Raw genomic sequence first — 18,008 nt, 5'->3', positions numbered from 1 at the left:
TCTTTGATTTTTTGGTTCTCTATATCTGTTCTGGTCCCAATCTTGTATATGTAAAGATTACTTACCATATTCATCTTGTAACTATTCAGTCATACCTTTTATTATTATAAAAATATTTAGATTAACGGTTCTTTACTTTTTATTGACATGTAACCTTAAGGAAAACCTCATTCTCTTAGCATTACAGTTTACAGAACTTTCGAGTTTTACTAAACTCACTGTGTCAATTTGAGTAACTCGGCGACTCTAGTTTCCATGTTGGAAACCCAGTACTCATTCCTTAAGTTCTATGTTGTTCTCTTAGAAAAGTGATCGTTCCTCAGTTAAGAACGCTATAGTCTGTTGTCATATTAAGACACTTTTTAATGGTGCAGCTTATCTCTACCTTTAGACATATTTATTTTAATGGTGAAATAACACTATAACGTTAATGTGTATGTTCCCTTCCAATTTCTGATAAAATTGTTTGTCAATCTCTCACGTAATTTTTTTGTATGTATATTATTTTCTTTATTTTTTTGTTTTTTTTTAAATCCATATATGTACAAAGTTGATTCTAACAAATTTAAGTTGAGTTTTCAATTTTTTGAGTATAACAAGATGCAATGAGTGTTAAGTGGACTATTAAAAAATAATGTGAAATTAGTGATTTAAGACTATCTCTCATGGAAATGGTTATAGATGAATGACTTACTTAAGTAAGTTGAATCCCAAAAATATGATATCTTGGAAATGGTCATAGATTAATAACTTACTTAACTTAGTTGAATCCCAAAAAGTGATATCTAATATAATGCAATTCTAAAATCCCTCAATACTTAAATTCAAAAAAGTGAAGGGAACTCTACTTGAATGGTTCATGACCCAAAATACTTGCTAAGGTTTTGCAAGGCTATTTGGCATGGGTGACCTCCCGGGAAGTCCTAGTTAATCGTTGCAAGCCCGAAAGTGATGATTGATACTATATCATTCATTTCAGTAGTTTCAATCACACTTTGATGATTGACACTATGTGATTCATTTCACTAGTTTCAATATTGACACTATGTGATTCATTTCAATAGTTTCAATCGAACCTTTTACCCATCAATGCTTGGGAATATTCAAAAATCACCTAAAGTGATGATTGATACTATGTGATTCATTTCACTAGTTATGATTGACACTATGTGATTCATTTCACTAGTTTCAATATTGACACTATCTCATTCATTTCAATAGTTTCAATCCCACTTCTTCACCCTTGTGACCATCACCGCATGAGTGCTAAGGGGATTGTTGGAAAATCATGAGATGATTGCTAAAGAGACTATTCAAAAATCATTAGAAATTAGTAAGTTATGACTAAATGGTCATTTAGGTGTAAAACTCCTCTTTATTTTTATTTTACTACTATATGAAAAAGTAGTTTTTTTTTCTTATTTTGCTTTGACATAAAACTCCTCTTTATTTGTATTTTACTATTATATAAAAAAGCATACCACTGTATTTTTCTGTGAGTTACTTCAAGATAAAACTATTTTTTCACAAAACGTTAAAATTAACACCAAAAACATAACCAATGTTTGAAGGGTCTTTCAACTATACCATAAAAATTGCAATAAATAATATATATACAATTTGTTACAAATAATATATATACTATTTGCAAACTTAATCTATAAAAATGAACACAATTTAGAATTATAGAATTGATTTAGGTTGAGTGTGATTCATTTCACAATTGTCAATCACACTTTGATGATTGACACTATGTGATTCATTTCACTACTTTCAATCTCACTTCTTCGCCCGTATGAGCATGAGTTATAGTACATGGTCATAGATTCATGACTTACTTAACCCAATTGAAAAACCCCTCAATACTTAAACTTTAGTATTATTAAACGTTATTGAAAAACTTGTCAATACTTAAACTTTACTATTATTAAACCTTACTACTTTAAGAGAATGATTTCATGAAAGAAGGAAAATTATTCTCACACAGAGAACAACACATATATTGTTTTTCTTATTTTTCTTTAGCATAAAACCCCTACTTATTTTTATTTTACTACTATATGAAAAAGCATACCACTATATTATTTTGTTTTTTTTCTTATTTTTTTTAGCGTAAAACTCCTTTTTATTTTTATTTTACTATTATATGAAAAAACTTACCACTATTTTTTTTTAATTTTTTTTAGTTATAGTCAAAATAAAACTCTTTTTCACAAAACATTAAAATTAACACCAGAGACATAACCAATGTCTTGACATAACCAATGTCTTGAAGGGTCTTTCAACTATACCATAAAAATTGTGATAAATAATATATATACTGTTTGCAATATATAAAAATGAACACAAATTAAAATTACAAAATGGACTCTGGATGAGAAACTGTGATAAATAATATATATACTGTTTGCATTGTATAAAAATTGACACAATTTAGAGTTATAGAATTGACCCTGGATGAGAAACTGTGATAAATAATATATATACTGCGTTATATAAAAATGAACACAATTTAGAATTATAGAGTTGACCCTGGACGAGAAACTGTGATAAATAATATATACACAATCTGCGATAAATAATATATATACTGTTTGCAAATTTAATACATAAAACTAAAGGTAAGTTAGAATTATAGAACTGACTCAGGTTGAGAAATTAAAATAAAAAATGCTCAGCTTCTTTCTGAGTTGCTTCAAAATAAAATTATTTTTCACAAAACCATTAAAATTAACACAAAAACACGTAACCAAAGTTTTGTTTTGAGGGGACCTGAAAAATTAAAAATTGTGATAGATAATAGATATACAATTTTCAAACTTAATATATAAAAATGAACGCAATTTAGAATTATAGAATTGACCCGGGTTGAGAATTTGTGATAAATAATATACTATTATAGAATTGACCCGGGTTGAGAATTTGTGATAAATAATATACTACTGGTGATAAATAATATATATATAGTTTGTAAACATAACCTATAAAAATAAACACTACTTAAAATTATAGAATTGACTGGGGTTGAAAAATTAAGATAGAAAATGCTTAGTTCTTCAGAGCCAACACACCTTTCACTAAATGCATCTCAGCAAAAGTCATCTCCTTAAGGATCTCACTCTAGCGACCAGCTGTAAAATATATACCATTTCATCTCCTTAAGGATCTCACTCGAGCGACCAGCTGTAAAATATATACCATTTAGGATAAGATCAATTTATTTCAAATTTATAAAAATATAAAAATTATTTGCCTAACAAAATTTAAAATTGAGTATGGGTAACTGTTTAGGTGTAATGTAAAAAAATTTGTAATAATTTTTATATGGTGAATTTATATTAATATTAATTTGTTGGATTTATAAGACATGAAAGATTTGTAAACATTTACATGTCTACTCCATTAAATAATAATAAAAAGTTAAAAGTATTTTAGAGCTCAATATGGAGAAATGCATAGTCTATAATAAATTAAAAATAATAAAAATATTAAAATTTAGTTTGCTATATTGTAGTTTTGCTTTGTTTTTATTAATAAAAATTAAGAATAACTTTTTACATAAAAGAAAATCATAATATACACATCACAATAAAAATACAAGTAATAGGTACAAGTTAAGATCATTTTTACCTTATAAATTAAAATAGCTATTTTGTAATCATATTTAATTTAATTACTAAACAAAAAACTTAAATACTTAGGATAAGCTTAGAATATAACAACATTTTTTACCATGGATATTCACTCGCACTTTACCAAGTAGTAAGTATAAGTTAAGATAATTTTTACCTTACAAATTAAAATAACTATTGTGTAACCATATTTAATTTAATTACTAAACATATAAAAACTTTAATACTTATAATAAGATTAAAATATAACAATATTTTTTACCATGGATATTCACTCCCACCTTACCATACTTTACCATAGATATTATTACCTTGTCAATAGGATTTGTACACTATAATAGACCAATACCATGGTTCATCAATAACACATGCCCAAAAATTTGAGATATATCTAAACCCTCTATCTATAACATTAAAATATGTGTAAGATATAAATTGTAACTATAAATTAAGATGCATTTCATCATAGAAATTAAAATAATAATTTTGAAACATATTTATATTTTATTAATAAATAGATCTTTAACCATGGATATTTGCCTTCACTTTACCATTTGGCTCATCAATACCACATGCCAAAAAATGATCTTTCATTTCACAATCAAAATAATTTGTATATATATATATATTTTTAAATATATCTTTATTACATTTTTTAGTGAGACACTATGGAGCTCAGTATGGAAGAGATGTTGTAATGTTATGTTATTTAAACACTTTTGACTTAGGGAAATTACATAAAAATTAAAATTAAAATAAGAAATTAAATTTAAATTTATTAATTATTAATATTTAAATTTGTTTAGATCTATCTTAACTCCGTATTTATCAAACTTTAAAACTAATCAAAATTAATAGTTATTTAAAATCAAATTAAATTACATTAATTTCTTTAATAGATTTTATTTACAATTCAAAATTTTTCAAATTTTGTGTTTTTAATGCATTATATTGTGCAAGATTAATAACCATCCATAATTTTATTACTAAAATAGTATTTTTTAATAATATAAATTATAAGCATTGTAATAGAATGATGTATTTATAACAATACTATACTATGCCGGAGCAAATGACCTCATGTTAAACCTACACGTTTTGAAATAATTACGTAAAAGCTATGCTGATTGATAGGCTTGATTAGTTCAGTCAGTTCGTGCTCATTTTTCATTTTGTCAGCTCAGGTATTGCCAATATTGATTTAATGTTTAGAAAATACTATTACGTTTTATGATAAATTATCCAAATATCCATATAAGTTATAATCTTTGTTACACTGAATCGTTCTTAAGAGTTGGGAAACTAGGTGTTTCCGGCGGTTTTGGAAATGTATGAGAAAGTTTATTTTTCAGGGGAGCTGCAATGGGAGCTTGGGAAATTTCGGGGAGCTTTGAAGACTTTTTTTTTGGAGTTCCAGCCTGTTGAAACCTTTGCAGCAAGAAAGGCCAAAGACATCCTTAACAACGATATCACTGGAGCAATCTCTTGATGGGTTAAGGAAGCCTTGGCACCTCGATGTAAGGGTGATATCTTGATGTCATGCTGATGAGTATTTCTTTGGTTGTCTATGTATATATATGTGAGAAGATTGTATGTGCATATTGTATGTGGCAGTCAATGCTTAAACATTAGAGTTGCTTTACTTTTTCATATGTAAAATTGTTCCCATGTATTTTTAAGCTAGATTGTTTTAAAGACTCGTAATGTGTCATAATGAACTTGACATTTTAATATATATATATATATATATATATATATATATATAAGGGAGTGACTCAAGGAGAGAGACACCCAAAGAACATATTTATATATAAGAGAGATTATATATTATATATTTATATATATAAATTGATTTTAATATTTGAATATTTTGATTCAATATTAATTTTGATTATTATATAAATTATATAATTAATTTTTTATTTTTAATTTTAATTTTTTAATTTTTTTATCGTATAATATTACCACTCCACATTACATGGTTTATGTAAATTTTGGAGAAACCTCTAGCCATTCCTATTTCCAATGTTCCCTAGTTCCAGAAACTCATGCAACATAGGTTATAAGACAAGATATCAATTATGTTGTTTTAATACGAGGCCATGTTTTTGAGTTTTATGATATATAAATGATTTAAAAATATCACCGATTTGTCTTCGTAAAAGTTTTTCCTATGAATCACGATATACATAATATAGGTAATCCATTGACATATATCTCCTACATCTAAAAATATTATAAAATACTAATTATCTAACCAATAACTAAAAAATTATAATAATGAAATCAAGATTATCAATGAATTACTCATTGAAACATTATTTTTCAAAAAGTTAATAAGACATAGCAAATCTATATTTAAAGAAATATGAATAGAGTTTTCTAATTTTTTTTATAATTATTAATAATTATTAGTTTGATGGTAGAGAGTTGAACTTCATGGAATATTTTAGAATATTCATAATAGTATATACTAGTCAAAGGTTGAGATTTATCTTCAAAATAGCTATGTCTTTTTTTCTCTTTTAATTAAAGTGATTAATTTAAAATAAATGTGATGTGAACAAGTCGCATATGAAGTGAGTTATGGTTTTTCTAGCATGCGATATTGATTATCAATGATATTGGCACATAGTATTGCATCAAAGTCCATTTACAAATTAAGAATCCCCATGTTAAAGTGGACATAAATCTCCTTATTTAAGAATCTTGTGCCATGTTTTTTAAATGTATATATGTTTAATCTAAATATGGTTAATATATGTTCCATCTTAGTAATAAGTTTATCCAAATTTTCATTATATTTGGGTGTGTATATTAATTTCTTTGATTTATTTGTTCTTATAAAAACAAATTTAATAATTTTGTAACTTTATTGATTGTTATTTTTAAATAGTAATAATTTAAAAGAAAGTTATAATTTAGTTGTTTTCTATGGTTTTTTGTTTGTTTGTAAAATTTAGTAATGTGATATATATTTTGTGGTAAGTGTTTTGATGTTAGAAGTGTTTTTCAACAAATTAATTAATATGGTTGTGCTAGTTACAATGATTGGGTGTGTATTATGGAATATTGATCTCATAGTTTTAGTTTATTTGTCAATAATTATATGAATATACATGTCTATTTTAGAATAGGGTTTCTAATTTTTTAATTTTATTAAAATTCTCAAAATTATTATTAATATTTTAATTTAAGTTAACTTAGTTTTTGAATTGATATAAAATATGTGTGGGAATGTCACACCTATGTCCACATATACATAATAATAAAAAATAAAAAATTAAGGTATGCATAACATAATAAGCTGGCGATACACTTTAAGATACACCCTGTATTTATGTATGCACATTTACTTTTAACGAACATACACATACTTTACACAATATATTATCACAGGTCATTTCCTATGTTTGTATTTCTATGGTAACCTTTGTTTTACAATATGCTACGCGGCAATATAATGTGTTGTCGACTGGGTTTGGGTGTAAGCCTTACCCTCATGGCAGAACCTAGCTGTAAGTCTACCAACAGCTATGTATATTAATATGGCGCGGCCTTTGGTGGTCCTGCCGCAGTCTTTGCAGGTGCCAACTCACCCTTGCCTTAAAGACATCAGTCCTTACCGAGGCAGGTGGCATGGTCTGGCTCCTTTGGCCATGTGACACCTTGGTTACGGAGATCTCGGTCTTATCGCTTTTGGTTCCCGCCTTGCTTCGACGGCTTGGATCTCATCCTGAAATCGGAGGGTTAAGATGCACTCAAGGGTTCGAGCTGATACATAAACACCTCCCTATAGTCTCGGGGTTCATTTGCGTGTTTAGTCTTCCCGGCTCCGGTCCAGTGTTCCATCTCAGGTTCGATCTCACCAACATTACTTCTTCATTCTGCAAACGCTCCAGGAGCTGTGAAATGCTTGTCACCCAGCCATCTCAGGTACTGGCCTTAGGCTAACAATTTCACAGTATGCATTAATAGTTCTGTTTAGTTTGAACGATTTCTTATTGTTTGATTCTTTTCATTGCTATGATGTGCAGCTGGGTCATGCAACCCCTCGGACGGGACCAGGGTGGCTACTCACGGCGGTTCAACCCTCTCGGTCACAGGTAGGTTATTAGCTCTTGACACTTTGCCTGCATACCAGAGCTCGAAGTTACAGGTCTTAAACTGTGGTTTTATGGTTGATGCAGACCGCCGCTCCAACGCGGGTTTCCTCGTTCCAATCGCTGAGGTATTCTCCATAGAGAACCCTCACGGTTTGCATCCATGTTGTGGTCTGGTCATATCAGTGAATCGTTGTTAAGTTATTGTTCACAACGGAACCCTGGGTTCTTTTACATATGTTCACGGTTTTTCACTTGGCATACAGTGCTGCCCTTGCGGCGCACCCGAATTTAGATTGTTACACCTATTCTCAGACATTGGTTGCGGATCTGGCCTCAGCGCACAGATCTGGCAACAGTTCTTCTGAGGTTTTTCCCTCAAACAAATATGTACATTTAATTTCCTTTCAGGGTTTTACCATTCGGTGCTATTTGTAATTAGATACATGGTATTGTGAAACTGTTTAAGCCTCAGGGCAATTTACGCTTGCGTCTTATATGATTCTGTTTCGAATTTCCATTAGTCTTGGTACAGAATATGGGGTTTATCTTATTATTGCTGGTTTTGTTTATTTACATGACTGCAATCGCATATATAATCTCAGGTTACAATGATAGCTTCAATCACTCGCTCTGTTTTTACTATGTGTCCTTCGTAATTGCTAACCTGTACAGCATGCATTCGGTGGCTGTAAACAATATTATTCTTTCCCTTTTCCCTACGGAAATGTCGCACCATAGGTATGTCCGAGTTTTCTTTTTGCAGTTACATGCACAGCATTTCTTGTATTTATACATGTATATCCCTTTCGAAGTTGCAGGCACAGGATTTTGTATGTATAAATGTAACCCCTTTTTGAAGTCGCATGCACAGGATTTTGTATATATAAATGGAAACCCTTTCTCGAAGTTGCATGCACAGGATTGTATATATATAAATGTATACCTCTTTTTCCTTTATCGTTCTAAAGAACTGGTTCTCTGTTACCGTGTCCGCTAACGCTGTGACTTAAGTACATGGGTTAAGGAATACAAAATGATTTTGTTCTCTGTTTGTACAGTTTATCAATAAACTCTGTATATCTAGAATAACTTATCTATTCATTTCCATGTCTTCAGTTGTTTATTCCAGGTAACAGTAGGTTTTATTATTCTTCCGTCGACGGGGTAGCATCTGACTACAGTCGGTGCTCCTCTATTCAGATTCAGAGGTTCTAATCCTCATTTCCGTCGACACATTACAGTATTTAATTGATTTTCTATCAAAGTGTTCAATATTGTTTGTTTTACTGTTAACCTTTCGGTTATTAAACAGAGTCTTGGTCTGGCTAATAAGGGTGTGTCAAGTCCGTTACTCAATAACCAGATCTTGGTTAACCCTTCCTCGTACCGATATTCAGTCTTTGGCTAAATATCTATGTGTAGCTTTGTTTACCGTGATACTAGCTCAGACCCTGTCTATTAATTGACAGTCTGTCCCTTAGCTTAAAGACTACATCTGTACATCTATGTTATTAATTGACAGTCTGTCCCTTAGCTTAAAGACTACATCTGTACATTTATGTTAATCATGGTGACAGTATCTAGGAAAAATGAAAGACATGTTTTCCTGTTTGACTACTGTAAATTCACCGCATATTTATTTCTAATCAGAGACTTCACAGTTTGAAACCGTACCTGGTTCGCCAGAGTCAGGAATGGTTCTCAAACAAAACAAGTCACCTGAACTTTAATTCTGCTCGTCCACCCAGCCATGAGATCCATCCCTCAGACGGAATTCTCCCCCCGAGCCATCTTGCAGACCTCAAGCCCTCAACAAGATTTGTGCACTCTGTGCCTGGTTATCTGGTCCTAACCAGACTTAACCAATTTCTCTTTTCTTTCTCCTTTTTCCTCTTCTTGGAAAAAAGTCTCTTCTGTCTGTCCCCACAGCACAGAACTTCCTCCCTACAGCCAGGACTTTTCCTGTTTTGGAGGGTAGTTTCCATCAGTTATTATAACTGATCTCTTTCTTTAAGATCCACCTCCTAGAGGCTGCCAGCATTTCAAGAAAATATTTAAATTACTTTAATAAAAAATAGTTTGTCACAGTTTTGTTTTAAAAACATAAACAACAACTGTATTACTGTCTTTTACCACAGTAAACTTTTCACATTTACATAATCTGGGGCCATTACAAGGAAGCATTTTTATTGAAGCTAAACTAGAATTTGTCAATTTGTTTCCATCTTAAGAGTAAGTTTTTCCAAATTTTCATTATATTCAAGTTTGGATATCTATTTCCTTGATTTAAAAAACTGTAGAATAATTGATGAAAAATAAAGAATAAAGATTCATTATTTTAAAAAAATTATATGTCTGGTAATTAATGAAAAATAAAGAACACTAAGGACATGTTACATGACATTTAAAAAAAATGAATGAGAAGCATATCTCAACTATTTAATGAAAAACAAAAATGAATATTGAATATTTGCTTAGTTAAACGTTTCCCGAAAAGCACATATATGCAAAGTAAATTAAGTGCGGAGTAAATACAAGAAAGCAAAAAAGATTATAAGGTTCATTTAGTGTAAATCCATATCCTTGCCCAAAATATTTGTTTAAGGTATAATGTTCCATCTTCAAAAATTCTTATTCTATATATGTAACACCCATCACCACCAAATTCTCAGCATAAAAAAATCTTTTTACAATTTAACAGTGATATTAACAAGTTTATACACATTCCCCTTTGGAGGAAATATCTTTCGTGAAATTGTTACAATGTAAACCTAGGGATTAATCTTGAGTTCTCTTATGCTATAACCTAGTCGTTAAATAGTGTGCAATATATTATATTTTGTAAAGACAACATATGGCACCAAGGTTTGCTTGATGGTTATTTCCATTACTTATCTATGGTTCCCCGGGGTTCCCACCTCAGATGGTTGTTGATTCCAGGAAGGCATTCATGCCTCCATCTGGCATTATATGTATTCACTCCTCCACCACGCCTACAAAACACTTCGTTGATTGGAAACATTTGATCTTATTGAGCTCAATCAAACGAGTTAGTTTACGTGACGGTGGTTAAGGGTAACCACCCTGGTCCAGGGCTCTCTGATCGCCCGATCATTCAGTCGGTTCACTATGCAATATTGTCCCAAACCCTACCACCATGAGGGTTCCAGTTCAAATATGCTCTAACAATTTCCTCTAGCCAGAACAGGTATTCTATCAAGGTTTTGGATGCAGCTTAATGCACTTTAATATTCTCTTGGTGACCCATTTACCCTGGAGGTTTGGCTACAACATTTTGGCACAAGGAATGGGCAGGAGGTAAAGTTCCATCTAGAATACAATTTTCGTCTCCTCGAGACAAGCGAGTTTTGGTTTCATGTAGTTCTATCGGTTAAATGCCTCGAATCATTTCTACTTAACCAAGAATCCTTTTGTGTGAGGGGTTTGGTTTCACGATGCCATGACTTACTGCCCGAGGTCACCTCAGGTCGGGCTACCTTATCCAACAATAATTTCTTGATTAATTATCTTATTTATATCAATTCATGCATTGCGTTGTTAGCTGGTGGATTGTCTTGGCATTTTACAAGTGAAGGCTTTTACCCTAAAGCATCTTCGTTTCTTCGCGCACGACTAAGGCATTATCTTATCAATTTCAATTATTGTACACGTGATATTTCTTTGATTGGATTTCACTTACAATATTCTTTCCAAGCCGACCCAGCATGAATATTTGTTTTCCTTTGACTCCTTTACGTTTGGTTATCAGATTTGTTGAAAAGGGGTTAAATTTTCTTTTATATATAACCTAAAGGGGTTTCTTTAACTCGCCCAGTGTAAATTGACTTGCCTCCATGGAAGGGTTATTGTATACAATTATTATTTTAAATACTGTAACCGTGCGCACAGTCATTAGGATTTTGTTGGCTTAGGGGGTTGTGACACACGTTCAGAGTTAGTTGTGCCAACCAATAAAACCCTAAACTACTGGCCCTTTCGGCAACAACCAGCGTAGTGCTCACCCAAAGCAGTATGTGGGGATGCAAGAACCAAGTTTCTGCATCCAAAGACTAGTGTGATGTCTTCCAACACCTTAAATCTGTTTCTGCACAGATCAATAGATTTTTAGGGCTCGCCACTATAAATCTATTAAAACAGCCTTCAGACCTATGCAAAGGTCCATGATTAGTCCCTGTGGGCCTTTAATAGTTGATATACATACATGCATCATAAAGAAATCCTAAATTGGTGTTCACGCAGATCTACTTAAGTAGCTAGTAAACATAAGGTAAATCACCATAGTCTTGGCGAAAGTGTTTAAACATGCATTTTGTACATTATTAAGACTGATTTAAGATAATTGTGTAACTTTCAATCAATATTTCATAAAACAAGTCATTTATCGGCATCATATAACATAAACAGATATAAACAAAAATACTCAATAATTATTCGAAAGCTGACTTTTATTGATCTTCAATTCACGAATTTATAGACTCAAACTACCCTTCTCGTACAACTGTAGGGGTGTGTGCACTCAGCTGTGGACTCCTCCTAGGCCTCTCCGCACGCACATTCGAAGCCTTTCTTTCCCTATCTAAGCGCACGAATCGAAGCCTTCCTGCCTTAGCTCCTACCCAAGACTCTTCCATCCACCCAATCTCTTATGTTAGTTCTATTTAATGACCTCTTTCTTTCACTAAGACTCAACTATTTATAGACTTTTTTTCATAAAATGCCATGGTTCGCAGACCATTGGTGAATCTTAAAACTGACCCAGAACTTTACTTAAAACAAGGGGCTAAGCCTCTTTGACTTTTATTCAACTTCATGCTCTGTATCCACAAATCATGGAGACTTTACATCTCTTATAGAATTTGTTACAAAAAAACTACTAATTAATTCCGTTCTGCCCCTAGGGAACCCACCCCAATAGTACCCCAACACAAAAGATCATGACTCACCCTTAATTCACTCAGCTGGTTGATCTACTTTCTCGCGAAGTTCGTTGAATGCTTTAGTCAGTCCTTGGAGCTCCGTTGTACTCTTCTCCACCACCTGCTGCACCTCCTCGACCATCTTCTCCATGGTTGGCCCCTCTACTAGCAACTGTGTAGTCCTCTGCATTTGGTGCATAGCCTTCATCTTCTCAATAATGGTCTCTGAGAATTGGCTAACTTCGTCTTACCTTCCTATAAGCACGCAAAACACTAGACTAATGTCAATGTCCATGCTGTCGTGCTGATTTCATCATATTATTGTTGTGCTTCCCTAAGCTCCGTGCTTAATTGTTGCAACGTACGATCCTCCTGTAATGTATCTCAAAGGCTCGGTGCCTGAGTGAAGAGGTTGTCGCACACTTGAACAACGACATCTAGCCAAGCCATGGATTCCTTAATTCCCATGTTCCTTTGTTCATGAATCTCTCACGGCGTGGTCGGATGCAACTTTAACTGCAACTCTTCTATTTACATCCTCAGGTTGAAAGTCACCTTGTTGACCTTCTCCTTTGAAGCACGCATTGCAACAACCAATTTTCTTAATTGGTTGAAGCCTATGCATCATCATGTATACCCAACTCAAGTACAGATTTGTAGGTTTGCTCAATTGCGACAACCAGATTGTGACGTTGTATGCACAACTCCTCCTGCTCCTCTAGGGCCTAAGTCTTTTCCACGAAAAGTTGTTGATTGTTAACTTTGAACTCACTGACGACAGTGAGTGCATGTTGTTCTCTAGTCTTGAGCTCCTCCATGACCCTGTGATGTAGCACATTTAGAGAATCAAGCGGCAACACAATAAGGTTTATCCCCATGTTTTTTACTGTGTGAGATACCGCACGCTGCTCCTCCATCTTCGTGCAGACTGACCCTTCAAGTAGAGGAAATATTCTGACGTCCTGAGGCCTATCTATCTCTAATACTACACTCCTTCCCTATGTCAAGCTGTCTTGCGTGTGGCTCGCCTTCCCTACATCTTTCTAAACTCTTCTTGCTTGGATCTGCACCTCGCAAAGATCCTTGCAGATGCCCCCAAGGGTTTGCATATATTGTTGCTCGAATTGTTGCAACACCTATGTCGTGGTGTCCTAAATTTTTTCGCCGATCTTGTCAAGATCACCCTCTGTCAGCACCATTGGATCCATATGTGTCTGCTTGTCAGAATTTTGTTTCTTTCATTGCCCACTACGTTTCTCCTCCGTGCGCTTCTTCAGGATAGAAGGAGTTGTTTTCTCTTCACTGCTATGTCCTCCTTACTTGAACAGTTCTTGCTCATGAGTGTGGTGGGAAGAATATTATTCGTTGTCCTCTACATCCTTCTGCTCGTGCTCTACCTGGGCCTTGGCATCGCACTCCTTTTCTAGACGAGCATTCTCTACAGCTATCGTAGCAAGCTGCCTCTTCTATTGCGCAGCTAAGGCTTGCACAGTGTGCTGAGTAGTGTCCTTCCGCTTCTGTGCAACCGAGCTCTCTATGCCTGTGCTTCTGGCTGCATCTAACTTTGTATGCATGCACCATTCCTGCGGCCATAGCCCCATGACTTCTTGGATGTGTGTATGTGTCACCATATAAGGAAACGCGTGCCATTTCTACTAAAGGTATTTGTGTGCTTTGATCAAGAACCTTGGAAAATTGGCTTTGAATTATGCATAAGTGGAGAGCTGCGCATACAAGGTGGGGGACAATCTTGGCCATTGGCTAATCACCATGCGCATGTCCATATCTATGAACACCCAAAAGATATTTGTCTCCTTATCCCATTTTGGATCTTTTGATGCCCACAACGAGGAAAATTGTGCTCCCTCGGGAAATTCCACTTTGTCCGGAGGGAACTGGATATTGTCTCGTAACCGCCAAGAAACCAAAACAGTGGATAGTAACAGCTAGGAATAATGAAATTTTGGTTCTCCTCCTAGGCCTCGCTGCAGTTCACGAGGAACTCGTGGCATAGATACTTGGCCCAGTTGTATTGAACCACCTTTATGCGCTGAGATGCGAGTAAAATGACTAGCGTCAGAACTTCATTCGTACGACATTGTCTCATTACCTTGCCTCCTAGCATCTAGGGAGCCAACTTCACTCTCGGGTCTGATATGGATGTGATAGAATACCCTCGCGAATGTTTTATGAGCCCAAACTCCTTCTTCGCCTTTTCTGCCAATTCTTTCTCTCCAGCTTTTCCGCCAAACTCCTTGGTAGGGTTCATGCCTTTATAAGGTAACTTTGTGATCCTATGGATCAACATGTCGGTGATAGGTATAGGATCTCCAAGCCATAGACACCCATCATGCGCCAGCACGAGGAGCTGTCGTGCATAGACCGTATTAATGGGGGTGTGGTGATAATGCAGCACGAACAACAGATTGAGAAGCCCTGCCTGCTCAAAATCGCATACCCACTTCATGGGGTCCAGAGTTTTAACCCCCATGTCTTCAAAGTAGACTTTTTGCATGTACTTGTGAGTCACCAAGGGCAGACAATTTGTGTGGTCTGCGAGGTCCGAATCTTCCATTTTGAGTAATGGAATGCGTGTGAGATTAGGACCCTCGGTCCTAATCTTCCATTTTTAGTAATGGAATGCGTGTGAGATTAGCACCCTTGAACACAAGTTGCTTAGGTAGCAAAGTTGTTGACATTGAAAATTTTCTCGTATCAGGATCCTTCGTGACGTGAGCGTTTCCCTTACATGGAGGGATATACTCACTCACTCTTGTCATTTGTCCTCCTCCAGGTTAACTACTCTTTCTGGATGCTTATCCTTTTGCTGCTTTGTCTACGTTTCAGTATGCTTCCTCGGTGACGTGCGCACTGACAATGACTTCTTCAACTTTCCCTTTAAGACTGGTTGGTTTTCCTTCATAGCAGGTTGCTTTTCTTTAGCCCTAATCTTCTTTGGCCTAGGTGACTTTGGTGCTGTTGGCACTGCATGCGTAGCTTTTGCAGTAGACACTTCCGTTATTAGCGCATCGGACACAGCTACTCATGAACTCATGGCTTCGGTGGGGTTAGTGGTAGTCATTCTCATTATAAAGAACTCTTGGGCTACAGGAGAACAACTTTCTTGTGACAGGAATTCTTCCCAGAATGTTCAGCTTATAGGCGACAGATAGAAAAATTCAGCAACAAGTCTAAGAGTGCAAAGTGTTCTCTGTTGGACCAACATGCATAATTTATAGGGGTTTTTGAACTCAAATATGACCATTCCCCGCAAATTCTAAAAATAAATGTTTTTTTTGCGGCAGATCTTCAAATTTTTTACCTTAATTGTCGCCATCCTGCTCCACTTAACCGTATTCTAGCCTTCAAGTCATGAACAATAACTCCAACAATCATTTCCTTCTAGGTTGCATGGTAACTTCCCCTTGAAGCAACTTCCTTAGTGTAGCCTCACTCATTGCATCTTCGTCACTCTCCGCACAACTTGCTTGCTACGTTGTCCACCAATTTGGGCAGTATGGTTTATAGTCCCGCTCTCCCTTGCAACTACCTGGAGCACTAAGACTATCCTTGTCAGGAACGGGATCCCCCAAGGATAGTTTTGGGGCTGAAAGCCCATGTTTTGGTCAAATTTTGTAATAAAATTGTAAAGACTTCGCATTTCGTGGTCGCAGAGCATAAAGGTGTCATGAGTCATAAAGGGTTTTCTGCCCTTATTTTTGTAAAGTAAAGTTGGCTGTAAGAGATCTACCCATGGTTCGCGGACCATGGGAATATATAACGAGAGCTAAGATCTAAGTAGTTTTGAGAGAAGTGAGGGAAGATAAGTCTTAGAGAGTCATAGCTCTGAAGCAAGAAGTCTAAGTTTTGGGTCACAGTGTAGGTAGAGGCTCTGCAACTGAGTACGTAGAGGGCTAGGGTGTAAGTCAGCAGCTGAGTGCATGGATCCCTATAGCTGTGTGCGCAGGGTGGACAGAGTTTGTAATCGCTTAAAGATATCAATAAAGAGAAGTATTCTGCGATTTCTGAGTCTTTGTTCTGATTAATGCATATTGTCATTTTATGTATGAATTTCCTTTATAACACTTATATGATGCACGAATGAGTGCAATTACATTGGATAACTGAACACCATTAAGGATATCCATTTGGGAATCTGCATGGTATGCTATCGTAGCAGCACGAAAGTACATGAGCTACAGGTTAGGGTTGCGTGAAGACCAATAGTACCCTTTTGTGGAGGTATTGAAGGGTGAATAAAAGGCTAGTCTGGAGAGCCCTAGAGCTAAGAGACCTGCATCAAGACAAGAAAAGAAGGAATAAACCAACATCACAACCATCTTAGGGTGTGGGAAATTGATTCCAGCATCCCCCCATACTTCTTCAGGTGAGAATTTGGTTGGCGCTTCGCGGGTTGATGCCGAAAGGGCGAGTAGTGTAGGGATTTGTTTGGCTCATTAATGTTGAACCTCAATCAGGGCCCAACAAGTCAGCAAATGGTTACGTTGCCTGGACCAGAATCTGCATAAGAGATGTTTCATGTCATATCACTAGAATCCAACTAAAAAAGAGATCAGAGACTGGTTGGATAGGAAGATCCATGAATTTGCAGCGCAAGAGAATAGAAACCCGCGACGGACAAAGGAACAGTGGCTGGACAGGTACCTATATACAGAGATTCATAAAATATTTTTCTGTTCATTTTTAGTTGAGCTATACAAGTGGATCGCGAAGCTAGCATATAGACAAGGAAGGTGGAAACTTGATGGTCCTATTGTTTGGACCGCGGAGCTAGTACAAAAATTGGAAGCATCTGAGGACAAGATTTCCTACATTGTCGATCATTGGCTCAATCGCACAATAGGAGGATTTGTGACTGAATTTGCGGTCGATACGTCAGTCAACTACAACGAGGTGGAGCGACGCTTTTTCAAAGGATTTTGAGGTAAGTACATGAAATCTTTGAATACTAGGATTAAAATGTTATTGTGTGAAAAGCGGAGTATGCAACTACCTTGATGTTTGGAGCCACGCGAAGTGGAAAAACTTACAGGAACGAAGGGAAAAACGGTCTTGAATATAGTCCATTGATTTCACCTCTGCTAGGTGACGAAGAGGGAGTAGCGGAGGTGTGCAAAGAGGTATGGTGCCTGAAATGCAAGAGTTAGGGGCATGACAAAGACCATTGTGGGCTCTTTGCGAACTATATTGCAAGAGGAGAAATGATGCCTTTGAGGATGGAGGCTCAGGAAGGACTAAGAGGGGCGTCTGCATTGTGGTGCGCTATATGTTAGGTAGCAGGAAACCATGCCATAGACAACTGTCATTTGCTG

The 18,008-nt window shown here is 35.2% G+C and overlaps 1 protein-coding gene across 1 annotated transcript; it reads left to right on the top strand.

Annotated features, from left to right (window-relative positions):
* Positions 1-7,212: 7,212 nt before the first annotated feature.
* On the top strand, positions 7,213-9,146 carry LOC149179071 (uncharacterized). The gene is made up of 5 exons (XM_089422339.1): positions 7,213-7,568; positions 7,670-7,738; positions 7,823-7,863; positions 8,002-8,125; positions 9,051-9,146. Exons 1-5 carry the CDS (start codon positions 7,272-7,274, stop codon positions 9,144-9,146), a joined length of 627 nt encoding a protein of 208 aa, XP_089278465.1. The 5' UTR covers positions 7,213-7,271.
* Positions 9,147-18,008: the final 8,862 nt, after the last annotated feature.

Source organism: Pinus tabuliformis, chromosome 4_1 (assembly GCF_031772625.1).
Source record: "Pinus tabuliformis cultivar Carrire ecotype Pingquan chromosome 4_1, CPIR1, whole genome shotgun sequence".
Classification (NCBI taxonomy): domain Eukaryota; kingdom Viridiplantae; phylum Streptophyta; class Pinopsida; order Pinales; family Pinaceae; genus Pinus; species Pinus tabuliformis.
This window is presented reverse-complemented; position numbering and strand designations above follow the sequence as displayed.

Bases quoted from the DNA above. Each gene is read 5' to 3' on its own strand.
- LOC149179071 (XM_089422339.1), top strand. From the start codon at position 7,272: ATGGTCTGGCTCCTTTGGCCATGTGACACCTTGGTTACGGAGATCTCG. The intron at 7,864-8,001 runs GTATTCTCCATA...CTTGGCATACAG, and splicing joins TCCTCGTTCCAATCGCTGAG to TGCTGCCCTTGCGGCGCACC. The intron at 8,126-9,050 runs GTACATTTAATT...GTTATTAAACAG, and splicing joins TTTTTCCCTCAAACAAATAT to AGTCTTGGTCTGGCTAATAA.